General features: G+C 42.2%; 1 protein-coding gene across 1 annotated transcript; it reads left to right on the forward strand.

The window, feature by feature from the left end:
• The first annotated feature begins 18,591 nt into the window (after window positions 1-18,591).
• On the forward strand, window positions 18,592-23,436 carry SMIM28 (small integral membrane protein 28). The gene is made up of 2 exons (XM_088529674.1): window positions 18,592-18,702; window positions 23,011-23,436. The coding sequence occupies exons 1-2, from the start codon at window positions 18,592-18,594 to the stop codon at window positions 23,434-23,436; spliced, it is 537 nt and encodes a 178-aa protein (XP_088385800.1).
• The last annotated feature ends 4,145 nt before the right edge of the window (window positions 23,437-27,581 follow it).

Here is a 27,581-nt window from a genome sequence, read left to right on the forward strand (position 1 = left end):
GTTGCTAACTGCTAGACTAGTGCAAAGAGTATTTTGCCTTACAACTTTCTGTGCATCAATCACACAGTTTCCTTGTCTTTCAAATCTTCCTATTGCCAAATTGTTCCTTAAAAAACACCTTTTTTCTTATCACCAATTTCAACTTTTTAAATGAGTAATTTAACAATTGTACCAATTATAAATTTTCCCTGACAAACTTGCTCATTCCTTAGGAATGAGTGAGATTAATCCTTGGTATATGGGAGACTGGTGGTGTGGTTCGATTTCTGATGCTGTGTCTTTCTTGATCATCTTTAGCAAAGTAAATGGATTATTATATTTTTGTTCTGAAAATTTTTATTGGGCATATGTATAGAACTGCTTTTAAAGCAGTAGATTAGGTAGGAGCAATAATAGGAATCAAAATAACCAAACTATATGCAAAACATCCTACTCTGCTGTATTTCATGATACATGCATTGATGAAATTCAGATGCTGACTGTGTTTATCTAAAACTTAAAAGTAAATCCTTGATTTATACTGGAGAAGTAAAAATTCACAGCAATGCCAATAAAATCAGTCAGATTACAGAAGAAGGCTTTGTGCCTAGGAAACACTTTGGCTGTATATTACAGTTACAATACAAAAGTGTTACACAAAGAAAAGCTCTAGAAGAGGTGATACTCAAATGCACATGGATATGACATGCTACTTGCTTAGTCACCTTCTTTATCCAAAATATTGTTTCCTTTGCACTTTTTATGCCACAACCCCTACGCTGGAATTGACCAGGAGTAAATCTGCTATATTATTCTTGCCCGTATTTTAACTCTCACCACCCTCCACTAAGTGCCCGTTGTCACCCTCAGTGACTGTATTCATTAATATCTCTAACCCAGAGAAGTGTAACTGAGTAATTATAGAAATTTCATGTAAAAGGAAAGAAAAAGAGAAAATGCTTTTTAGAACTTAGAGCAGTTTACTACATGTTACTCTTTCTTTTCTTTACATGTAAAATGGGAAGCAGATGGGGAGGGCAGGCCATGGCCACTTCATGACCCATTAATCTGATGTACAAAATTGTGTCTGATAGACTTCTGTAATTAAAAACACATGGACTTACTCATATTCTCAATCATCTTCCATAGTTTAACCGTGGACATCAGAGAGCCCCAAACAGGTAAATACTAAATGCGTGAAGTCACCTCCTCAGGCCTGTGCAGTGTTTCATCCATATGTTGGGCTGCTTGGCTAAAGGCTGCCAACATACTGTGCTCAGGTGTCACACACAAGTTTTCAGTCCAGAGAAGGAGACTGCTCAGAGCACCCCAGGAGAGGGTGCTTGTGCCAACCTGTGTCCCAGCCACAGAAGGGACTCTCCAGTTCCGCACACTGGTGGTGTCCGTGCGCACCCTGATCGTGACGGGGCAGAACCTCAGGCCCTAGCAGAAGGCTGGGCCTATTTAGCCTAGAGAAGACTGAGAGGAGATCTGAGCAATGTGTACAAACACTTGAGGGGAGAATGTAGGGAGGATGGGGCCAAACTCTTCTCGGTGGTGGCCCGTGACAGGACAAGGGGTCATGGGTACAAGTTGAAACACAGGAAGTTCCACCTCTGTGTGAGGAAGAACTTTCCTGTGAGGGTGACAGAGCCCTGGAACAGGCTGCCCAGAGAGGTGGTGGAGTCTCCTTCTCTGGAGATCTTCCAAACCCGCCTGGATGCCACCCTGTGCCATGTGCTCTAGGTGTCCCTGCTGGAGCAGGGGGGTTGGACTAGATGATCTCTAGAGGTCCCTTCCAACCGCAACCATTCTGTGATTCTGTGAATGTAGGCCTTGCCCCCACACAAGTAAGGCCTTCCCACATCCTTACGTAACAGCCTCAGTTTAACATAACACACGAGGCACCAGCAGCAAATTAACAGCTCTACTATTGAATCCAAAAAGTTGAGCCTTGAGAAGCACAGACTATGCAATATAGACTGAGCGTTCCCTGGCTCTTCACTGTGGTTAATAGCTACAGTCCCTCTTTATTCACACCTCTGTTTCTGAGTCACACACACTTCTGTGTGAGTTGGTTTTGGTTTTTATGTAACTGGCCAGAAAACAGGGAGTTTACTGATTCTGTCAGTTCCCGTTCTGCTGATTCCACAAGTCTTTCTAAATAACTTGGCAGTAAGTTTTAAAGTGTTTGAAATGTCCTGTCTTCAGAAAGGGACTGTTCCTGTGCTGTGTCTCTCATCCTTAAGGACTCTGTAAATTGCACATGCAGTGTTTTAAGTCCAAGGTGGACTGACACAGCGCTCTTGGGCATTATTTATTAACTGAATTTTTGTTTGTAGATTTTTATCTTTTCAGTTTTTAAATTTATTCATTTTGTTTAAATAGAGGAATTGAAATCCCTCTTCCTCTCTTCTGCCCTTTTTAGCTAGGGGATCAAATTTGAAATAACAAGTGCGGCTTTTTACTCTAACATTTCAGAATAGTTTGATTTGTAGTTTGATTTGTCTAGTTAATATCAGGTGAGCATAAGGAGTAAGGATACTAGCCAGATAGATACTAGCCTTATTTATAGGGCTTATAAGATACCACAAAACTGGCATAATAAATCAAATGATCATTTGAGCTTTGTTTTAATGTCTGCTGATTTTAAAATTAGAGAATACAACTTAAACAGATGATTAAAACTGATAATTGTATAACAATTCCTATAATGTGATATGATAATTTAGACTCTTTGGCTATAAGCCCATCTAAACTAATAGTATGCACATTAACAGAAGCTGACTTATACAAACGAAATTTGAACAGACAAATTTGAAAGCGACTATTCCTAGGTATGATAAACCGATATCAGAAATGTACAAGTACCCATTAAAGCTTTAAGTGCTTTTAAAAAAAGTGGCCTTAAAAAAGTGGCCATCAGGAATTAAACTCAGGTAACAGGCCTGCATTTCTGCTGTGCTGTCCTTGGACTATTTCATACTGCCTCTATCAGGCCATTACAGGTAGAGGATTACTACAGAAAGAGATGCTTTTTAAAAATGTTTCTGACAGCCACTGACAGAAAATTGATATAGGCCACAGTCCCATATCCTTACTGTTATAAAATAGCTCTTTACCATAAAAATATTTAAAGCTAAAAAAAAAAAAGAGAGAGCGAGGGGGAGAGGAAGCATATATACATGTACGTTTGTACAGCATATAAGTGTGCATGTTATTTTGTAGTGCAATGATATGCAGATAGATGAAAAGATTGATGTGTTCGTATATAGATTCCTGTGCCTGCGGTCAGTGTCACACTGAGCACTCTGCATGTTCGCAGGGGTTTCTACATGAGGAATATGTTTATCATGCATCAGCAAGGGTTAATATAGTTCTGGTAACTTCACAACAGGAGTGTTTTATGAGCAGCAGCCTTAGAACTATCACCACGATCGTTTGGTGAATGTGTATACTTTTCTAAATTACTAAGACACAGATACAACACTTCCAGAGATAAACACTCATTTTAGCATAATTATCTTATTTCAATATACTGAAAAAAAATTTAGGAAAAGATCTACATTTGTCATTTTTTTTCTTTGTAAAACTGCAAACACAGGGGACACATTTAATCTGTGTCTCATCACAGCTAAAAAATTCATGCTCTCTGGAATAGAGCTGACTCGCAATACAATTTCATGTCAAGGTTAAAAACTTAAACCTTCCCATAAAATTCACTGGAAAGTCCTCACCTGCTAAGGAGATTAGCACAGCTGTAGATGACATGCATTTCCGCAGCCCTAATCTCCATCTGCACCTGATACAGTAGCATCTCTGTGTTGGTACCTCCACCGGGAAGCACAGTGCAGGATCCGTATGCAATTGAATAACCAAGAAGCCAGCAAGGAGCGACATCCAGCTGCACGTGCTACCTGCAGTTTGGATCTCTCTCTGCAACTTAGGCCCATGTTCAGAGTGCCAAAGCCTGTTGAAATCAATGCGAGTTATGGTTAATACTCCAAACACAGTCCTTGAATCCTTTGATCTCTGCATACAGGTTCACAGATTCTCAGGAAGAGGGGAGTCCTATAGAGCTCTGATGTCACCCTCTCTGTTGCTGTCCTGCTACCCACCTCTCCCTTGAAAGTCTTTAACCAGCACTTATTCCTGTGCATCCCAGTATCCTGAAACTAGAACCTTCACTTTTGTGCAGGATCAGTCTTAACGTGTAGGAGGTTGAAAATAGCAGGCCAAAGTGATTTATATTTCTACCTAGGTCATCTGTATAAAGACTTCTTCCAAAATTTACCATGTGGTTTAGTTGTTTCTCCCTGTAGTGATGCATTCTAGAAATGCTCTTACTCAGTGTTTTTTTTTTTAATTAAAAAGAAAATTCCTTTCTTCCCTAGTCCTTATTTTCATGTGGCCATGATAAGATTATGCTTAAGCAAACCATTTAATCATTATGCTGGTAAAACACACAGTCATTCCTGGGAAGAGCTATGTGTAGTGCTGACTGTGCCATGTGACAGAAAATACAGGTAGTTTTTTTGTTTATTTCCATTTCTGTTCATTCCACAATAGTTTGAAGAAATCATGCATCGTTTTTTTTTTGCAATAGTAGTTTGTCTTCTTGTTTAGTATAAAAGGACCAAGTTACCATAGCACAGAAGCACAAATGTTAGATTTTATGCAATGTAGATAACATCTGGCAGCTAGAGATCCCTCTTCTCTGAATCTCCCTTGTTTAAACAGCACTTCTGTAGGGCCACAACATAAGGCTCCGTTAGCAGCCCTCACCAGCAGCGCACCTGCGACTCCGGCAAGTTGTACAGCTGCAAGGAGCAAGTCATAGCTCCTCTTTCTGTTTTTTAATACTAACCCCCACTCAGAAGATACACTTTAACCTCACTGTATCTTATCATGCTAAACAAGCAGCTTTGGCCAAACATGGTGGAGCTGGTTATTTAAAAAGAAAATAAAAATACTGCAGAAATACTCATTGTTCCTTTCACTTAATCCTCAAGGTCCAAATTAAGAGCTAAAAGCAAAGGGAAGAGGCAATGCCCTAATTCTGTAGATATCAGTGGAGCTACACTGTGTGATCCTGGATTAGTGCAATAATGAGTTCGTTTTGGGGCCAGATTCCTCAAATGCTCTTTATTTTAGGCAAATTTTCAAGTTGAGGTTTCTTGCTTTCCACTGCCACATTGATTCTCAGGATTGAATTTACAGAGAGCACCTTTTGTTAAGAAACACGACAGTAGGATCTATTTCAACCTCTTTTGCCGCGAGGTCCCCCTCATCCAAAGCTGTTTTGCACCTCGGTGAGTTTCATTTGAACGCCCTGCAGCTCGAGGGCCCACGTTCCTCCTCTCACGTGTGGTCGGCCTGGGCTGTGGTGCCAGCAAGAGGCAAGGCCGCGCTTCCACAGCAAGGCCGCGCTTCCACGGGGAGCCACCTGGGCGGGAGGGAGCGGGCCCAGTGCCGGGGCACGGCCACCCGAGTTCAGCAAGGGGCAGGTAGCTCCTCTGTAGTCGCTCAAGGCCCGAGCAGCATTGGATACCAAAGGGAGCGCAGCCAGGAAGGGCCGAGCACGCTGCACCACAGCCGCCATCCCCATCATCCCCGCAGGGTTTGCTGGAGCAGCTGGCAGGGCAGTGACAGCAGCGAGCACCTTTCCTCAGCTCTCCTCGTTACCTCCCCCCCATTCAGTCACTATTTATGATGCTGTAATATATGATGCTTGTTTGGGCCCTGACTCAGTTTTCAGTTCTGGATGAAGGGAAAAGTTAAAAAAAAAAAAAAAAAGAGCCAAAGGGAGTGGACACTCCATTTTGCCAAAGACCAATCAAAATCAAATTTTCAATATTCCCATGATGAGGCTGTCAAAAGAAGCATCTTATTACAAAGCATTTTTTTTCCCAGGACTTCATCTCTATAGCTGTATATTCAGGAGGATCCACTAATGTGTTTAAGAAAGACTGTGAATGACCTTTATCGAGAGAGTTCATACACTGGGTTTACCTTCTACAGATTTCATGTTTAGCAGTTCCCCAGTTTTATTCATTTCCTCCCTCCCTCTTTCTGCCTATTTAAAGAAACATCTTCCCATACCTGCTGCGTTTTTTTGTGCTGCTAGCTTTGTTTGGTTCTTAGGTGTCCCTTGTTCAGGCAGTTCCTGTAAGCTGGCTTGCAAATTGTATTTTGTGTATATTTTATTCAGACTGAATTCTGAAATGGAAATATTTTAAAACAAAACATTATAAACTATTTATGTTGCTTGTGTTGTAGAATAAAGAAGCAAACGCAAAATAAATCTTGCTTTTGTTTTGTCTAAAGACAATTATTTCACAGCTATTGAGGAAGCAAAGGAACATGACTGAGGTCTGCAGTACTTGTTGCATACCAGCACGGACTGCAGTTTTCACAGGTGACCTGTGGATTTAGCCACTTGCACTGCTCTTTTTTTTTTTTTTTTTCAGTGGAAGCAGAAATAAAGTATTTGAAAGCATGAGCCCTGTACCACCTCAGACTTGAGTTTGGGCCTTCTTTGACAGGGAGAAGGGAAGATGGGCATATTAAGCTACAGAGAAGACTAAAGGTGCAAACAGACAGTATGCAGAATTTCAGGCACATCTAAACATGTGAAGCTTTTCTTTCCCCTCCCCAAATAAGCAAAATACATACGTCTTTGTCTTCATTGGAGATTGTGCTTCTTTGAAAATGCCATGGCAGGGAAGGCACCTACTTTCAGTCACCTAAATAACTGAAAAGTTTAGGGATTGAACTCTGAAATTCCACTCACAAGCTTAAGTACTCTGCTTTAGTGCCAGTGAAATCCAGTTGGATCAATCAGCTCTCCTGTTGGGCAAAACGTCAACATTCCATGGAAACAGTCAACATCTTCACTGTTGCCATGATCATATTAACCCCAGCAAATCTTTTAAGCACTGAAGCAACACAAGGTCTGGCCTTCAGCGTGTTATACAACAGCCTCATCAGCACAAAGGTTAAGAGAAATGTATTAGAGCAAATTACAAAGCAACTAAATGAGGCTGTGATGCTTTAATAATCTTATAGCGCTTCTGGCAAAACAGAGAGTGTTAAATCCCAGTGGTCAAATCTGCTTCCATTGCAGGAAACCACCTGCTGCTGCTCTACAACTCTCATTCAGATCCCATTAGCAAGATTTTCATTTCCTCCTAAGCTTCACTGATTAGTGTGAAACAGCAACCAGGTAAATACAGAAAAATAGACTCTTTTTAGTAACAATCCATTACATGCACAAGGTCCCAGCTGTTTAACAGAGTCAGGCTAGCCCATGTAGCCTTCTCCTGCCACTAGTGTGAGAGGAAGAAGCACACAGGATGGAAGTGGTGATCAAATTTCATTTTAGGTACCCAGAGGACATTCACACTACTTTTCTGTTTGTTGGTTTCACTAAGAACACTTACCAAAGTAAATAGGTGCCATCACCTGCCACCAAAGGTGTTTCAAGGGTGTCTCCCTTCAGAACAATCATTGAATATGAGGGAGATGATACAAAACTTCAGACTTCATGAGACTCCAAATACTACATTCCTTTGTGGATGCATAACACAATGTTTTCTGTTAATTGATCAATGATGAAAACTTCCCATAGAAGTTGTTACCAAACACACTATCAGAAGACGGTGATCACATCTAGGAAGCCCAGGTCACTCAACTCCCTCTACGGTCTGCCAAAAATCAGTCATTCAGGAGATTCAAAGGAGAAAAAATAACTACCAAACCACACAGACCCACACGATTCTGTGAACAGCTTCAGTAAAGCTCTCCTTTGCTATTACAACTGTTGGCAGAACTGTCAAAGATGGATGTATGAAGATCAAATTACCCTAAACTCCTTCCGTGCTATTAATTCATTTATAATGAATAGGATTTTGAACCTGAAGATATAGTATGATGTAGGTTTGCCACTAGTTGTACTGTACTCATCTGTGGTCAACTTAAAGTTAAAAGCTACGCTGATACCAAGCCAGACCCTCTATCCTTTGGACAAGGTGCTGACAAAGTGCCCAGCAGTCTTGAGTGTGAAGATGCCTGTTAGTCCATCCTCTCACCGTAAAGGGGCAGCTGAGTAAAGCAAACGAGAGTCAAAACCTTGAGCCTTCCCCAGCCTGAGCAGGACAGAAGTCTACAACCCTCTGCATCCCCTCTGGATCTCAAGCGAAAGCTCTCTGGCCTAGGCCGGGAACGTGAGCAGCACAAGTCTCATCTCCATAGTTCACTGTGCCTCACCAGTGCTTGAGTATCACTGCTACCGGTTTACACACGGGATGAAAACAAACTCAGCAAACCAGAAATTTGTCACTGACCTCAGAAAGACCCGAAGCGGTTACGAATCGTCCTCTAGCCCCAGGCTCCTCCCAAGGCTGCAGAGCTATGGGATGATTTGGCCAGTGGGGGGAGGGCGGAACAGCAACTTAAAAAAAAAAAAAAACCCACAACAGTTAATAGGAGGGATAAGAGCAAGGCAAACTAATCATTTTGATGTCCTGAACCCCCTTGATGGGAATCCAAAGCTCCCTAATTTGACGGATACTCTTCCCTTTTAAACCACAATACTTTTCGGAGATAATCATCTGAAATTGATAGAGGTAACAAAGGAGCGGGTGAATTATAACCTCAAGAAAAAGGATAGCGATAGGCTAGAGTCTGAGCAGCCTAACCAGATACAGAATTGCCTACATAATAGTGAGAAAGAAAAAGGAAGGAAAGGAAGGAAGGAAGGAAGGAAGGAAGGAAGGAAGGAAGGAAGGAAGGAAGGAAGGAAGGAAGGAAGGAAGGAAGGAAGGAAGGAAGGAAGGAAGGAAGGAAGGAAGGAAGGGAGGGAGGGAGGGAGGGAGGGAGGGAGGGAGGGAGGGAGGGAGGGAGGAAGGAAGGAAGGAAGGAAGGAAGGAAGGAAGGAAGGAAGGAAGGAAGGAAGGAAGGAAGGAAGGAAGGAAGGAAGGAAGGAAGGAAGGAAGGAAGGAAGGAAGGAAGGAAGGAAGGAAGGAAGGAAGGAAGGAAGGAAGGAAGGAAGGAAGGAAGGAAGGAAGGAAGGAAGGAAGGAAGGAAGGAAAAGCACCACCATGGCAATGACAGGAAATGCTTTCCCCAGTCTCGCCACAAGCATGCTCTCTCCAGGTAGATGCTGCTTTATTCACATATTACACACAGGGAAGACCTCCTTTGGGACCACTGGGTGAGGCTATTATAGAAGTGCAAGTGAAAACTAGAACCAGGCTCCCGTTCAGCTAGACCACGTGAAACCCAGAGTGATCTCTAATTTCTGAGCTTTTGGCAAAGAAGCCAGCATCAGGATAAACCTCTTACATCCAGTAACACTGTAAACAAACACAAGTTGAACTCTTCAGTGAAGGCGGGATACAGTGTCCTAGAATAGTGCATTCAGCATGCAGATTTCAAAATAGAACAGAGTTCCCAATAAATCAAATCAAGTTAAATATGAGGACGAAATTATCACATCCTTATTTTTTTTTAGGACATTAGGACAATTTCGTCCTAATCTTATACTGAAAAAACATTAATGTGGTTGCTTAAACACCTTTGAGTCCTGATAGAAATCTGTAGTAATAAATCTAGATGCTTTTATAATTTGCCCTTTTGTCTATACAATATTTGCCAGGAGATCTGCAACCATAAAGCAGAGACAATACTTAGTTTTCCATCTCTAAGGAAGAATGCCCAAACTGTTTATTTTTGCTTGGTCTAGTTAGCAGGACCACTTTTCAGGATGTCTCTCATCACCCTCATTCTTAGCACAATCTAACAAAATGTCTTAACATTATTTTATTAAATTTAATCCCCCCTGCATGGCATTTCTTCATTATTTTTCTTTATTACGCTTTCAAATGCGATATTACATCCCTAGCACATTGCTTTGTTCTTCCAGTAAAGTTCTCCTTTGTCCCAGAAACTCAACAGATCAAAATAAAATTGAATAGGATGCTATATTGAAAATTAAACGTGTAATGTTCTCAGGAGGTCAGAAATGGACAAATCTTCATGCTTGAGTAACAAGAATGTCAAACATAATGGGAAAATGAAAAATTGTTTTGTACTGCACTACCTCACATAGAGAGGAAGGTGACAAGGCTCTTTTGCAGGTAAGTGTTTCAAACCAACAAAGCAATTCATCTGCCCTTGGGAAAACAGGGGAATCAGCCTGTGGGTAGAATTGCAAAGGTTGTACTGTAAGAGCAAGAAAGTTTGTGTGCTCCAAAATTCATTTACAGTCCCAGCTGCAGGGATGTTCATCAGAGTGGATCCTACATCTCTCTTGCATACATTACCTTTTCTTTCAAAGGGACACTAAATAATTGAAGATCTCAATTATAGGCTCTCATGACTAGCCCCAAGCCCAAGAGGATAAAAACTATTAGTTTGCAAAGCCAACCATAAAAAAGGAAGGTGAAGGTTTAAATCCAGTTTACAATTTTTTTTTTTCTTAAAAGTTCTCAGTCAAATCTCCTCTTACATTTTGGGACAACAGGAGCAGCCAGACCAGTGGCAAGGGCCTGCTGTGTAACAGCTTGCCCCAGAACTTTTTAGTCAGAACTCTACTGAGGGTAGCACAAGAAGGATGACCAACATTAGGTGTCCTTCAGAGGGTGGCAGGGCTATCGGCACAGGAAAGAGATCTCCCAACCCTCCCTGCTGTGCTGTCCTAGCGGATAGGACAGATCTGTAGTGGCTGCTAAAAAGAGTAGGAAAGAAGGGGACAGAGCAGGGCACACTGAGTGCCAGACTACATTGCTCAGCTTTTAGTGTTTCTTTTAGACCACATAATGCTTATTCCTGAGCCTTCAAAATCAGCACATCATCGATACCCCGCAGTGGACACCGAGTTCCTCCTGCCGTAATGCACCAAGTGACTCGACCTTGAAAGACTGCGGCTATCCCTGGAAATTAGATGAGAGGATCCCAACCTTGTACCAGAAATCAAATCAAATAACTGCCTAAGCTGGTCTGTTCACAGCTGACTCTGTTTGTACAACACTGCCCCAGGCAAAATTTAATTATCCTCTAAAAAGCAAATCCACATATAATCAGCCTGGACCCAAACCTTCCCCACTGCACAAATCTGTTCCCATAGAGCTCCACGCAGGAACAAAATTTTGTGTAGCACCACTGAAAAAACACATGCAGACTCAATGGCAAGGTGAAATAAAGCCAGTTCTTCTCACTCCTGCAATATCCAGGACAAGGTCCCTGCAGCTGTTGGTTTCTCAATGCCCTTTCACACAATGATGTCAACCTTCTGGATTAAGGGCTTGGCAGACTGTGCGTAGGAAAGGCCAAAGAACTTTTCAGATCACCCACTCCATCTACCTGAGGCCCACAGGAGAACTTGCTCTACAACATATTTACTAGTTTTGTCCCACCAATTTTCACGAGCCCCCACCTCACTGGCAGTTTCCCCAGGAGACATCATGTAACTCATTACGGCTCAGAAACATTCCTGGTTTGCAACCTAAATTTCCTAGGCTGAAACCGAGCCTCTTAGTTGCCACATGGTCCGCACAGAATAAATTTCAACAGTTTACATTCTCCAAATATTTGCAACTCTCCTGCAGTTGCTCTCAGATCATCACCCAGACTATACATTACACTCATCGTCCTGTTTCCAATGCCACACCCAACTGACAGCAAGGAATTGCTTAAGCCTGTCATTTTTAAAAACCTCACACCTAAATTTGCCTTTTTTATCTACTCTTTTTTCTCTTAATGATGTTTCATCATTTCGTAACTTCTTCAGTTCTGAGGGCTTCCCACTTTCAGTTCTGCAGTCCTTTTTTTCACTTGCAGCTCTAACTTTTCATCTATCCATATCGAGGAGGTTGAGTCAATGCCTCTACCTTGATGGCCCAAGTGCTTCTGTCCTCATGGCCTTGCACTGACCGACTCTGAAACATTTTTATGTCTGTTATGTCAGACTTCTCACAGAAAACTTCTGCCTTTGATGTTTATGTCACTCTTTTTTTCTTCTCTCTCAGCACCTTTCACCTTTAGTCTATAGCTCCATAGTAAGATCTCTTCACCTTTCCCTTGGTAGTGTCAGGGGTACTTGCTGCCCTAAGAGGACACCTCAAGGAAGACGTCTATCTGTTTATTTGTGAAACCCCTTCTTTCTCTTCCCAGTTGGCTGGTGGGAAGAAGGGGATCCCTTCTCTTTTTCTCCCTTCAGGTAACTTTCAAGTCAACATATGTCACCAGCCAACAAAGCTGTGTGCACACTTTGAGCATGAAAGGCTGTCTCACCTATATTTGAGCAATATGGATCATATCCTTGAATCCAAACTTGGCTGCTATTTTGCTGACAGTATGAACTATTAACAAGTTGGCTTGAGAAAACAAGGCTCTTGACGTCTCTGCAGATCCAGGGCCTTATTGTTCACAAGATTTTCTTCATGTACATCACTCGTATAGCAAACTTTCTTTTACAGATGAGGGAGGCAGCACATTTTTTTCTAAAAATTCTACACAGGAACCTTTACACTCATCTGAAGCTATGACTATCACCTCAAAATGTGAAACATGAACTGAGATGGTATACAAAATATATATTATTTCAAGCAAAGTAATGGTTCAGTTCAGCTAAATTAAAATGGCATAAAATTGCCTGTGGCTTCTCAGCAAAAGCTCTGTTAAATAATGCACATTTCAATTCAGATGATAGCTTCATTTGGACTCAGAAGTGCATGATCAGAGTCATTTCCTCCTTCCTGAGGGAGGGCCTTTCCTTGTCCTTCCTGCAGGAAGGACACACAACTGAGCACAAAACTGGACCAGGGTCTTCTGATTTACAGCCCCAGGTGAGACGTGGATGTGTTTTGTAGCTCTGGGAAGCTACCAAACCAGTAGGAGTAAGGGTTAAGGAAAAGCAAGAAAAACTGCCTCTCTGTTACAGGCCAGATGATGAAAACAGGGCAACCTTTATTACCTGAGTTTATCCTCCAGTATCCTGCACTTTTCTCCTCATGGTTTCTCTCTCGCTTCTGAAGAGATCATTCTAGGAACTTGAGGACCCCCAGCATCATTTTCAGTCAGGTTTGTCGTATGACTATTCCTTGCACACAGGGGCAACTGCAACCTGCAAGCCAAAATACTACGTTTCTTTTAGGTTACAGCAATTAATTAGCAATTCACTGATTCTTCTTATTATTATTACATATGAAGGAAATATATTTCAAAAGCTGCATTCCTCAGGCTTTCAAATGTTTCATCCATTTTAACAAACACAAGTAAAGACTCTCAGATTTGTTGTTAAAGGCAACAACATGGATATCCCCACTTCATTAATTCTGTAGGGGATTTAACTATTTACAGTTCCGCTGCTCCATAGCTGCACCAGCCCTAAAGCAATGGCAAAAATAAAACTTTAAGTCACTTGCAGCAATTTTTCCAACCTGGTTAAGAACTGAGCTAGTTTTAGTAAACAGAAGAGGACACAGGGGATTCCCCTCTCAAATAGGGTTCTCTTGGCTATAATGGCTTTAAGCATTTAATGTTGATTGTTACTAGCAAACAATATCAGAAACTCATTCGGCATCTAGATGTGACAGATTTTTGACAGTAAAGGATTTTGACCAAATCATGCTAAGAGAATATAATTGTGTTTTGTGTCACATTTACTGTGTAAGCAGCGAATACTGAAACAAAGCAGAAAACATTATATTTAGATACAATATCAAAGTATTTTGTACAAGGTTCACAATAGTCCATCAGAAAATAATATATTTTTGAACACTGAATTGTTAAATGGATTGTAACTCAGTCATTAGTGGCAAAGCAAAAATCACAACATCACTGACAGCAGTTGGCTGAGCTGAATTGTTTTAGCAGAATCACCCAATAGATACTGTTAGATGCTGTTTTCTCAGACACAGTCACTAGCAATATTGGCAAAGAAGTATGAAGCATATGAACTAAATCTGCATGTAGGACAGAAGTCAGATGCAAGCACCTGAGAACGAACAGGAAAAAAAATCAGTGAACTAAAAGACTATCAAAATACCAGTGATAAAAAAAAAGAAAAAAGTGAGATTCAACCGGAAAAAAAAAATGCCCTGTTATACATCAAAGGGAAAAAAATGCAGAAGGCAGCTGCAGAGCAAGAAACAAGAACTTCACCAATATTCATGAAAGATACTTGCAACTAATGAGATATTTGGGTAAGGGAACTGACAGGATGATTGCCTTTCATGGCACTTCCCAAACCCTCCTGGTTGGGAAAGAAGAGAATTCAGCAGTGAACTCTCTAAGATTTTGTGTTGCTGTGGTTTTGTTTCATTTTTTTTTAATCTTTCAAACATGGTGCAAGAGAGATTGAAGTCTGAACAACCTAAGTTTTGTAGATGTTTTCACTGTAATTTATTAATTCAACAGTTCTTAACTTACTTACTAAATTAACACAGCACAAGAATTTGCAAATCACTTAAGGCCACTACCAACATTACACAAAGTCAGCAATCAGAACATACAAGACACAGTGAACAATACCATGTTACAAGAATGAGTAGTGTTTGCTTCAATACAAACTAATCTCAAAAGCTTGCTTAAAAGAGCTTAGCTGAAAGCTAACTAGATATTTGTATATTCTCCTTAAAAATATATTTTCAAATATTAGCATACAGTACTGGAAGACACCAGCAAAAGAAATAAAGTATGGATAAAAGAGAGAAAGAAAAGCATGTGTCACTCTGTAATATGAGAGATAATAAACAGATGTGCTCTAATTCCTGAAACATTGCAAAAGTGAAGATGCTACAAATATTACAGCTTGCAATGTACCCACAGTTCACAGTTAAAATAGGCAGATTTTACAGTTGCATTAGATGTTATACTGAGAGTACATCTCCTAGGCCTAGAATATGTTTTTCTTTAATGAAAAAGAGCAATGCTTCAGCCTTGTTTTTAATGGTTTAACTTGGGTTACATTGCTGTGACAGAATGGTATAGACATCTTTTTTTTTTTTAAAAAAAAAGAGTAGAAAACCTACAAAACCTGCAGACATTATTGTCAGACAGAGAAGCAGCCAGTCACCAGAAGCCAGCCATAGCCATGGAGTTTTTCAAAGACCATTACACTGGCAAGGCATTAAGGAATATTCTGCAGATCTGGGAGTGAGATGAGCTCACTGGTGTCATAGGTGCCCTCTGTAAATGTTCGGCTTGCAGCTACTTGTCTGCAGCATCGAATCGATATCTCGGAAATGCCTCCTCCCGCTCGCGCTGCCAGCGCTGTGCCCGTGCCCCTGGGGGTAACACGAGCTTGCTGCTTGGAAGCATCTGCTGCTGGGTCTGCCTGTCTCCGCGTTTCCGCAGGCCGTGCGGATGCTGAGCTCTGCAAGAAATGCTGCTGACCGGCTTGCAGAGGGAGCTGCCTTGGTGTGCGGCAGAGTCGTGTCGATTTATGTGTATCTCTTGAAGTGAAAGCGTTTTCAGTTCTGGTTAGGAGGAGAGATTTGCTCTACGGGAGTTCCTTCTTCAAAAAAAGTTTGAGAAACAGACAATGCTACTTCAAAAAAGGCTAAATCTCAATATAGTTAAAAATAAATACTAAAAGATCAATCAAGTCCATACGATTTAGTATATTATTTGATTAATATATTAATATAATCATATATATAAACACAATTTAGTTAATTATACAAGAGCAAAGAAATGCAAAAGGGGAAACATTGCTGCTGCCTGAAGTACACATCAGCTGAGTATAGACACTAGGAAGGCTCTCCCTGATATCTTCAGCTGATAAATCTACACTGAATAACACAGTACAGTTTACACTGGCAACACCTTATTCACCAATATTTGTAATTGCATTCTATTATTATTTAAATATATATTTTGTATTCTTATATATAATATTGCATAATATATATTAATTGTAAATGGATTTTACATATATATAAATGCAATCGCATAAAAATTGCACTATTCAAGTTTGCCCTTTGAAAACACCTTTGCCCGGAGATGTACTTAAAAATGAGATTTGCTATTGACTGTGGAAAGCAGAAGAAACCACAGAAGAAAGTAGCAAAAAATTTCAAAGGCACTTCGGGCATTCCAGATATTCTGTTCCCTAATAATATCAGTGCCAATACAGCATTAGATTACTGTGCTAGTTTTCTAACATCTCAGCAGATCAGAAATGTTAATTATTTATGACGGATGGTTTGAGAGAACTATGAAGATGTTTATTTTCTACATTGCTAGCCTTCCTAAGAAAGTCCCCCTCTGCTCCCCCATTGGAACATTAGAAGTGAGATTACCAACATTGCCTAATAATTGTAAGCATAATGTTTTCATTGTTTCATAAAGCTTTAGCAAATTTTGTTCAACTTGGCTATGTTAGTCCATGACGGCTACACTTTCTAGACTACTTGACAGGGCCAATCAAAATGACTCAATAGTTCAACCACTTGAAAGAGTAAAATCAGGGAATAAGTTTGTTGTTCTATCCATGCCTGAAGACCTCCAAAGTCCTATATCCCCAACACTTCAAAGTGGCAATCTGAAATTTGTCCACAGGGCTTGTATTCAGCAATATTTGTTTTACCTTCCACTCCAAAGCATGGCCAAGCAGGACCATATTTATGATCCATTTGTGAGAAGTAACATTTTACGCCCACGAAGTTACTAGAAGTTTGCAACAATTTTTTCATCACAAATTCTGCTGAAAGTGGGACTGCTTCTGTTTTGCATGAAAGCAGACCTTCTATACAATGACAGTAAATCAAATGAGTATGAGGCTACTGGGAGAGGAAGACTATCCCTAGTGCTCTCAGTAATCTTCCTGCTGGTCCTGCTTGGCACCACAGCTAGGGAAAATGATTGTCAATCCTGTTTCTACACAAGGTGGTGAGATATAAGGAGATCATGTCACAAGTCTTTTATTATTTTGGTGCAACCTGCTAAGTCCCACTTAGGACCCAGCTTCTCAGGAGAGTAACATCGTGATACCAACCGTAACTCCCCCTGACGCTGGCTGCAGCCACGAGTGCTTGCTAAGATTACAAGTGTGGCACCTAGAAAAGGAGCAATCTTTCCACCGTCGTGGGGAAGCCTGGCTGAGGTGACATTTCAAGGATCACACAAGAAATCTTCAGCAGAAGCGAGAACAGAATCTAGTTCCCGAAGGAGCGACGCAGTTGCTTGAGCACCAAGACCAACCCTTTGTTCAACAGCCATCTCCATCACCACTCCAGCTGCAGATTAGGCTAGGTTTATCAAACCATTTTCCTTTCCAAATGATTTCCAGGTTCATCTATAGGTTAAATCCATCATGCATGTGAATTTGCAGGGATCAGACCCTGCCTTCTGAAATAAACTCTTGTTCAGAATACACATTTGTCAGAAATATCAAGCATTGACGCTTCCTATTGTCTTTTTTGAAGTTTTAAGTATTCACTCTGCTCTGAATTATCCCAGCAATTTCTGAAGAGCAGTGAGTTCCTTCCTTTCTACTTTGAAAAAAAGTGGAAGAAAATAAATCCAAACAAGAAATAAAATATAGGAATCCTGACACCCAATTTTGTATTATCACTACAGAAAAAAAAAAAAAGAGTTTTTGCTTGATCAGGGCAACCTTAAGAAACCATGAACCATGCAAAGTACATTACAGTTCAACTGAATATTATCAATAGCCTCTCCCCCCACTCAGAGTAAAGAAAAAAAAGTCACCTCCAGTTTTTCCGCATCAAACGTTTAACCGACATAGGTTAAATAAATATTTTTAAAAAAGACATAACAAAAGGATCTCACTTGCAGAAGTTTCCGTCTAACAACATGTATCCTACAGGGCAGTAAACAATACAGATTTAATAAAATCAACAACAACAAATTATTGAAAGCAGTCTTATACTCTCAGTGACCAAAGCTCTTCTGACAGCAATCTCTCTCTGCATTTATCATTATCATCTACATTCAAATACTTGTAAATAATTCAGCATAGCATTTAGCCTTACATCCTTGCCTCTCTACCCAGAAACCCCATTTCACTATTTACTGTATATTCCAGCAATGGAAAAGAAAAATCTGCCTGGACTGCTGATTCCTCCTTGTGTTATGTATATCTGAGAAGGGAACTTCCAGTCTGGACATTGGAGATTTATTATTATTATTATTATTTTGTTGGAAAAGTGTTTATTAGATATCTAAATATAGAACGTTATTTATCCACATGGAGTCATGACCATGTGGTCTCAGATTCACATGCAAATTCCCCTTTTAATAATCCTAATGCAGGGAACTCTCCAATCAGAGCGCTATCCGAGCTGGGCTCCCTGATACCTGATGCCGGCTTTGCGGGCAATGTAGGCCACGGAAGCAAATCCACAGAGACCGAGGGGACGCGGGGAGAGGATCGGACATCTCTTTGCTTGCTCTCCTGATGGTGGGGGAGAGGGGACTGTCTGACTTATTTTTTCCTTTCCTTACACTATAAACGGAATACAATTTACAAATGATCATTAGCTGAGAGCAGCCCAGCTGGGTCAAGGCTGGAAGGCGGGGACACAGTTGCAAGCAGTGAAGCAAGGTGGAGGCACGACGGCAGAAGAGCAGGTGAATGAAAGCATGAGGTGGCTCCTAGGCAGCAACTGGAGAAAATTTGGGCATGCTGACAGGGGAAACTACGACTGGTTAACCAGCGAACCCACTGGGCCACTTCTGGAAACAGAGCTTCAGGTCGGTACCTTGCCTTGTCTTCATGTCGTGTCCTTCGGCTTTGTGTGTGTATGCGTGAGCAAATGTTTGTATAATGGCTCAGTGAGTAAGGACAAAGTGAAAACATGGGTAGTGAGATGTAGCAAAGCAGTAAGGTTCATAGAACCAGGGCATTTGTTGCTGTTAGGCTGTTTCAAACACATTTGTGACGACAGGAAAACACTAGAAGGCAAATCTGGATGAAGCAGCAGGTAGTAAACTTTAATTATTTCTTTTAAGCATAATGCATCTGCTATTCCTTGATTTTTTTTTTCCCAAAAACATGTTTATGTTTTGGATCTGGTCCCGCGAAGCCTTTCTGCAGATGTTAGGAGTCAGTGGCAGTCAGCAGTGAACTCCGGTCTCTAAGCTCTCCACTGATTACTTCTCGGAGGGAGGATCACACGCAGGCAAGTGGGGGAAGGGAAGAGCCCTCCGAGATGAAAACACAGCCTGCTCTTCTGTCCTGCCGGGGTGCAGAGCAAGGGTGCCTCTGAGGACAGATTACAACGTAAGGCGCACCTAAAGGAAAAGTCTAGTAAAAGTCCAAATGGAGTATTATTAGCAAATGCTAATGGCTAGTTGGCTGAGATATCAAATATACGGGGGGCGGGAGGGTAGAACAAAAGAAAACATAGTTTTAAGATGTCTCTACAATTTTAACTAATTCTACCTTATGAGTAACGTTGCCAGAGTTCCAACAGCAATGTCTTCATCCCTTGAAAATGGTTTTGTCTGACACATAGAAATGCACAGCTACAGCATCATCAGAATCACATTTTAAAAGGTATTTTATTCAATACAGTTATTTATTATGAAAATGCAAAGCTAGGATTACTTTAAAATTGTGTGTTATATATAAATACACATCAGAATATTTTCCTATCTGCCAACATAGCTGTACGTTGTTACTTTTTAAGTGCAATAATGAATTGGCTTTTAAGAAGCAGGATGAAATTTAGAAAAGCATATGTAGACAGATCCCAACCCATTCATTCTCAATTCGGACTTTGTTTCAAGTATCCTTAAAGTATTTCAGAAATAACTTGTTTCTTACTTCGACTTCAAAAGCCATATTGAAAAACATGAGTGTAAATATGGTATATATTCACAAAAAAATGTTCTATAAAATTCTAAATAACCTAGCAAATCATTAACAACACAAATGCTAGAACCAATAAAACACTCACTTCGCTGCAAATTCAAGTGAACCAAGTAAACATTCAACTTTCCATGCTTATACAAAAGCTTCCTTTAAACACACATTTTCCCTTACCAGGTCATTCCCTTCTAAACCAGGTATTTGATTTCTTTTGCTGATATAAAGAGTTCAGCTCTAAAACCATTCAATTCCTTGTTATGGAAATGTCACACAATTCATCTGCTTTCTGCATTTCATTTATCAATTGGCAAGAATAAAAGCTCATCTAAACTGATATGGGTCATGTAATCTGTAAGCTACAAACTGTACATGCCCAGTGGAAAGACATGGGGAAATCACTAGTGAAAGGCTTTACTACTTCCCTTTTGGGCTCACAGTTTTGAAAAACTGAGCCATTGCTTCAATACATACAAAGATACAAACTGAAAGAAAGGGAATAAGTACATCAGGATGTTCTTGCCATGGCCACAATGTGCTACTAAAAATCAGTCCTGAGAAAATAGAGTACTTGCAAACACAATCAGTTTTATTCCATGCAGTTTTCCTTCCTTTCTCTCATTATGAGAAACAATACAATCTGTAGCTGGTTCCTTGCTGGAAGAAGCATTAAATGTACAGTAGCTAGCCATGATAACACAGGAAGAACATGCTCACCTGAAGTGAAACAGCAGTATTGGAAACAAACTGGGGAAGAAAGCTACCAAATGAGTCCCTAAGTATGTCACTTAATGTGCTTTGTTTGGAAACTTCCAGATGTTAAGCAGTAGAGAACTTGTTTATTTGCTTACACCTTCTTTTTAATTACCAAAGATTGAGCTTCTTTTATTTTTCAGTCCCAGCAGCTATTTTTTGTTAGCTGCATGCCTACATGTTGACCAACTGTTTCTTCCTTATTTTTTAGAACTTCAGAAGAGATTTTTAAATGTTATCTGTTTGATTTTATTAAAATTATTTCTATTTTGGGCGAATCTCTTTTTGTGAGCATAATATTATCCAAATATTTATGAAGATCTTTGCAACACCTCTCAGTAGCCTCTTGTGTGAAAGGCACACAAAATATATCAGAAAAATTGTGACTTGTACTGCTCAATTGTCTCCCAATACTTTTTTTTGATACCTATTCAGATATATCTACTAGAAATTCATCAGCTGCAGTAAATACTTCTTGAGCTACAGCTCAGTGTAAAATCAGACTATGAAAAATGTTTGGCAGGGTGCAATAATAAAATGAATATGCAGCTTACTGTGATTTATGCTTCTAGCTCTGGGCAACTGTAGGGCAATGTTAATAGTCTAGTTTATAAAAAAAAAAATCAATTCAAATCTTACCTTAATTAGCCTACAGATATCACCAAATCAGGAAAGGTAGCTTTTAAACACATTAGCTGTGTTTAAAGAGATGTGCACACTTAAGACACAGACTCAGAAGAACTGGTCCTTAGTCTCACATATCAGCATACACAAACACTTACCAGACATGAGTTTGCAATTCTACCTGCTTCATGTTTTAATATTTTGCAGAGAATCATAATCCCACTTGTGTTTTTCTCATGGTGTGTTTTTCACTGATCATGACTAATTCTTTCTAATATAAGCTTAGCTCTTTAAATATTAATTATAAATCCTTAATAAGATAGTAGTACCAATCTCAAAATACATGATGAATAAACATAATACAGTATGTTTTTTCTCATTATTCCTCGTGTTCTATTCACCTTATAAGATAAAGCATATTATAATTTAAAATAGGAAGTATTAATATGAAACTTTTAAAAGAAAGTCCCTTTATTTTTAAACAACTTAATGGCTTCATGACAGTAATAGACTAACTTTTTCTCCTCTCTCTGTTGCTTCCTGACACTCATTTAATGGCCAAGTAAGACAATAGACTCTACTGCCAAAAACTCTTTAGTAACAAATGATGGCTAAAATGAGATAGATCTTTGGTATGCTTTTCTGTGGCAAAAGACAGCTGAGGAGAAAAATGTCTAATCCGCAATAGCTTCAAGTTATTTTAAAATTACTTTAATGGTTTTCGTCTCAGACCCATTGTGGGTCTGCTTCAGAAAGAAGAGTAGAAAGTTCCCCTACACTGTTAGTTTTGTTGGAAAATATCAAAACCTATTTACTTTCGTCCATTTGGGCACAACCACAGAATAATAATTTAGTACTATTACTACTAAATGTGGAGGGGTAACATAATGTATGTGTGACTTTTGTTTAACAGGATGAGAACAAGCAGAGGAAGTTTTCATGGGCTAAGAAGATGGCATTTGAACTACATTTGAACTACTCTTTTACAAAGCCATTACTGAAAGCAATTCATTTGTATTCATGCTTCTAAAGAGTCTGAGAAAAGAACCATTAGATTTCTCTTAGTTTGAAAATTCACCCTCACTCATGATTACAGAACTCTGATCAATTCATCTATCTAGTCTGACCATAAAAATGTAAAAAAAAAACAATTTGACTACTGCCTTCAAATACTTATGTAGTGAATGATAATTTTAGGACTTTTTTTCCCCTTCTCTAGACTAAACTTTTAATGAGACCAGTTGTTAGAAGCTAGAGATAGAATCAAATGTGAAATATAGTATATTAATATTTGCACGAAGCTAATAGAATAGCACAGACCTTATTTTAAAAGTCAGGTTTATAACTTCTGCTAATACTACAGCATAATTCACAAACCTTGGAACAGGGGTCTTCTGTGCTATATTATGCAGAAGATTTAAATTCAGAACAGTCACAGCTGCTATGAAGCTATTTTTCCATAGTTTTAAAAAGGATATAAGATTCGTGTTTAGCTTGCAGAGCAGTATCAAGAGCAAGTCCCAATTCAGGCTATGCTGACAAACCACATCTTACTTAAAAACTCACTTTCCCTTGTGACTTCTCATTTCTCTTGTCCTTGGCAGTCAAAGTATACTATTTTATGGTCTAACAGATAGGGTTTGGCAATACACTATCCTGTAAAATGTATTACTTGAGGACCACTAAAGCAAAGACAGAAAAGCACAGGGAAATGCAGGAGTTATTAGGTCATATTGGAGGGACCGGGAGATGTATTTTTTCCCCTCTTTATAAGAGGAGGAGTGTGATATACTACCTGTTTGATTTAATTACAGAGCAGACAACAGATAAGTTCAACCAAAGAAGACATAGAACCATTCCTGTGCATCATATTGCCTGCCACCATGATGCTTTTCTTGGCATTCCTGCTGCTCTTCCTGTACCGCCGTTGCCAGCGCTCCACCCGTCAGGGGCAGATCTTCAGCATTGACCTTCCCGAGGCCTTGCCTGAGCACGATGTGTCCAATTTCCTTTCAGCACTGCCCTGGAACACTGAGCAGAGCTTCCACTACTCCACTCTGCTCCCTGAGGCCTCGTTCCTCACCGTGTGTTTGCCTCCATCTTATGAGGAGGCCACCATGAAGACTTCCATGGAAGAGACTCACACTGAGCTCCCTCCGGAGCTCTCTCCAGTGCCTCCCTATGAAGCAAGCCATTGCAGTCCAGCAGCAGTAAATAAACTTCCGATGGAAGCACCTTAGCTGAAGCATGCAGCCCCTCCAGGCACAGACATTGAACGGCTCTGGCCTTTAAAGTTAGCAAAAAGATTCCAAATGAGGCAAAGCCAGTTAATTAAGAAAGAAAACTGGAAGAACAGGGAATGAGTCTCTTCACCTCGTTCTAAAATGCTCTGTTTTCAAGTTATAGCAAACATATGCACACAATATTAAATCAAATTGATCAAATTGGTGCCCGACTGGTAACATGGGTGTTCAAGTTAATCAGACAAGGATTAAATGAAAGGGCACCTGAGTTGGTCCATCTGCAATTCCTCCAGGCTTCCCTTCATTGTTCACACACTGGATGTGTGAACATGGATGTGTGGATCTTGTCAGGCCCTTCCCAAGTCCTGGTGGGGAGGTGAGGATGGCGTTTTGTCCCCTCTGTATCAGCAAATCAGAGCCCTGTGAAGTTTTCCAGAAGCTCAGCTGAAAGCTCTGCTTCCTTTCAAAACTGCTCCCCATTAGTTGGGACATAATGTGTGGTTGAAAGGTAGATGCTTCAGTCCATGCTGTCAGGGCAGGTGTTCATGGTCAGTCATTTAACGATAATTAAATAAAAGAGGTTGGAGGAAGACATGCTAAATAAAAATGTCCTGCAGTGAAATGGACCCCATGAGTTGCATTGAGCATAGCAAACACAAAGGATGTTGCCACACTGGGGCATAGAGGTGCTCTTTTGAGTTCTTCCACTCAAAAGCTGCCCCACAACTACCCAGGTCCATGTGGCAGCGAGGGTGGCATTTGCCAGTCATGTCTGGTGCCTTTGCAGTGGCTCAGCCAGAAAGCGGGGATTGGAAGCAAACCTGAGGCTGTATGTGGCTGGAGGAATTCATCTGTGTGTGGTGCGAGCAGCATGAGGAGCACTTCTTTGTACCTACGGAAAGCCCTGGGGTAGGTAGCTCTGAACTGCAAGAGCTTTGGGAAGGACACCTTGGCTTCCCTGAGGAGCCCTTCAGGTCTCTGGGGAAAGGGGGAGAGCCGGCACAGCAGCTTTTTTCGTCTTCCTTCCCACGGGAGGAGCTGTGGCTGCCTCTTCACACCCTTCCCAGTCCCTCACGGCAAGGCCATGGCAGCAGCTGGTCTCTGTGTGGCAGCAGCCGAGAGCCCCATGAAGCTCTGCAGAGGCTGGGCCCAAGGCTCTGCTTCCAGCACAGCCGCTCCCCATTAGTCAGGACGTGTTGTGGGGAATTCTACCTTGCATCTTTGTTCTGAATGTTTTGAGCCAAGCGTGCAGAAGGGCTCCTCTTTTCATTCCTCCTCAGGCGCTGCCGGCGAGTCCGACGCTGGCTCCACAGCTGCTCCCACGGCTGCGAGGGCCTGGCAGAGGCTGGCCCCGGAGCGGGTCCCGGTGCCAGCTGAGGAGGTGCTGGCCCGGCCCTCGTAAGCAGGAGCAGCGCGCGAAAGGGCTGGACGAGCTCCATGCGGCTGCGGGTGCTGTGAGCGCACTGCAGCCCCGGCAGGAGCCGTACACACGAATGGCTGTGCGAGCTGCCCATCCCTGCGGGGAGGTGCGGCTCGCTCCAGCGTTGGCACTGACATCTGGTGGCAATCGGCAGGAAGGCCCGCTAAAATCTCCTGAAAGGCAGTGCTGGCCTTCAGGGGCTAATCTGCCTTAAAGAATGTGGTAAACTGGAGTTCTTTAGGGCAGAAACCTATAGTGACAGAGCAGCATGCGGGAAGGAGTAGGCCAGGGACTCCCTGCATATGGTGTGATAGATTTTTGTTTGTTTTTTGGTGGTGTGAAACACTGGAACCAATGAATCCACCAAACCACTGTCTCTTTCTGAAAAGCAGTTGATGAAAATCTGTTTGGTGCCACTTTTGCCTACTTAATCGTCTCTGCAAGATTTCCAAAGCTTTTGGAAGGCTTTGGTTTGTCTTTGTGTAAGGACAGAGGAAGCCTCCAGCAGCCTCAGCTGGGGCAGCCGACGGGCCAGGGGAAGCGCAAAATGGGCGCTCATGCGTCAGCGTGGTGCGTGCGGCACCTCTGTGCTTCTCAGGCGTTGTGCTCAGTGCAGCAGTGAAGAGGAAAGGGATTTAACAGGAACACTATGTATGGTCACATCAAGAATACATCTTATTTTAGCACGCCCACTGGGGTGTTTATTCAGCAGTTGGATGAACACAGCACTTTTTGACTTGAAGCAAAAGAAACTCCACACCTATCCGCAAAAAAGTTCTACATGAAGTTGTTTTTGAGCGTGCCTGCTAACACATAGGCCGTAGCTAGCTCTTGTCCAAAGGATACCTGAACTTAGGAAATTCATCATTACAGCTAAACAGAATTATAGATACAAAGGGAATGAACGCACAAACACACTTGTAACTGTAATGAAACTCCAGCAAGAGGAAAATCATTGGATTGAAAAGTGTGATGGGAATTTCAGTAGTGATTTCAGCGAGTACCACCGAGGTGGACACGCATGCATCCTCATCATGTTGTGGCTTCCGCACTCAGTGGCTTTCAGACATCTCAGGTGCTTCAGTCGCAGGCTTTGAGGAGCGACCAGGAGAGGCAGCCAGCTCATCTAGCATGGGGTCACGAGGAAGCAGATGCGGACGTCTGGCAGAAGGTGGGTGCTGAGCGCTGCGGACGGCGGCCCTCGCTGTGAGGACAAGTGCCAGTGCCCTGGCTCTGAAGCACAGCGCAGCTGCCCTTGCGGGAACCGCCGCACACACAGCACTGCATCCGCTGGGGACTCAGGCACCACCTGGCAGAGGCTGCTGGGGCAGACACAGGGCTGCTGCAGCTGGAGCTCCTGCTCAATGCCAGCACAGGGGCTTGGGCACCAGGGGAAGCCGCAGGAAGGAGCGCAGCAGCTGCCCAGCACAAGGCACAGGAGGTGCTGCAGGAAGGAAACAATGGAACGGGTAGACAAAGAGAGTGACTGTTTTATTGGGATGACCACCAGGAGCAGGGAGCTGCTCTCAGATGGTTACAGTGCAGACCAGCACTGTCCTCCCCAGGCCTCCTGCACTTCCACTGTCTGCCAGGGCAGGAATGCTGCCTCCATATCTGCAGGAATGGGAGAAGAGAAAGACAAGGAGAAACAGGGAACTTTTAGTAGCCAGGAAGGTCAGGATGGTGGGAGCTGCTTTCCCTTTGCTGCCATCCAAGGGCAGGCTTCAGGGAGGCACACAGCAGCAGGGATGCAGAGGAGAACATCCTGAGCAGCTGTGGCTCACACCAACTCCTGCTCTTCACTGAAAGCAGGCCTGGCCTCCGATCTGCCCAAAGGCCTCCTCGCCTCTGACCAAAGCATTCCCACTTACCCACATTGTCCCCAGTCCTTGCTCTTTGTGCTCACTGATAACGTTAGACCCTGGAAGGTGACTTTTACCTGGATCTTTTTCCTGCCCTATTCGTCAGGTCACACAGTTCAAAACACCCCCAGTACTAACCAGTCTCTGCCGGGTCATGCACGTCCCTGTGCTCACGGGGGCTGCTCAAGACTGAGAAGGTGGCATCAGCCTGATGCTGCTCAGCTGTACTTTTCTGTGGGCTCCTGCCCCATTCCTGCCGCACTGGTGTGCGCAACGTTCCTGCCAAGACAACGCTGCCTATCGGACAGTTGGGCCCTCACCTCTTGCTCCTTTTCTGCAGAACCTGAAGAATGATCCCAGCGTGAGCCCCAGGCAGCAGAGATGGAAGGGAACGGGGATAGGGAGCTGCCAGCATTTAGGGCCTCTCCTTCAGCTAGAGCCCTTCCTGGGTACAAGTGTTGGAAAGCCAGCCTGAATTCCAGCTCTGTGGGAGCAAAACCCACAGGACTAGAGTGAAACACCTTCCTTTCAGCGACCTTTCTTTGCACTGGAGTTGTGTAAAGCTGCAATGTGGTGAGCAGGCAACCTAGGCCCTTCTCTGCCTCTCACCATGCCCAGCTCGTGGCACAGAGCCTTCTTATTCTCGCAGAGAAGCCCATGGGGGAGCAAGGGGTGAGCTGAGGTTGGGCAGCCCAAGCTGACAGGAGCCTCTGGGGCAAAGTCCCCTTCTTCCACGGGTGCCTTTCCCTGCTGCCAATACTCTTCTCCCACCACCAGCATCACCCAGGCTCCTGCATCTCTTAGTCGTTCCCACCTTCTGTTCTTGGGAGCACCTCTCCTGCTCCTGCAGGCGCTCAGCG

The sequence above is a fragment of the Tinamus guttatus genome, unplaced genomic scaffold (assembly GCF_059628265.1).
Source record: "Tinamus guttatus ecotype Peru unplaced genomic scaffold, ASM5962826v1 Tinamus_guttatus_pri_ptg000336l, whole genome shotgun sequence".
Taxonomy (NCBI): Eukaryota; Metazoa; Chordata; class Aves; order Tinamiformes; family Tinamidae; genus Tinamus; species Tinamus guttatus.

Coding starts and splice junctions, on each gene's coding strand:
- SMIM28 (XM_088529674.1), top strand. CDS start 18,592: ATGAGGTGGCTCCTAGGCAGCAACTGGAGAAAATTTGGGCATGCTGAC. Junction 18,703..23,010: donor TTCTGGAAACAGAGCTTCAG/GTCGGTACCTTG, acceptor ATTTAATTACAG/AGCAGACAACAGATAAGTTC.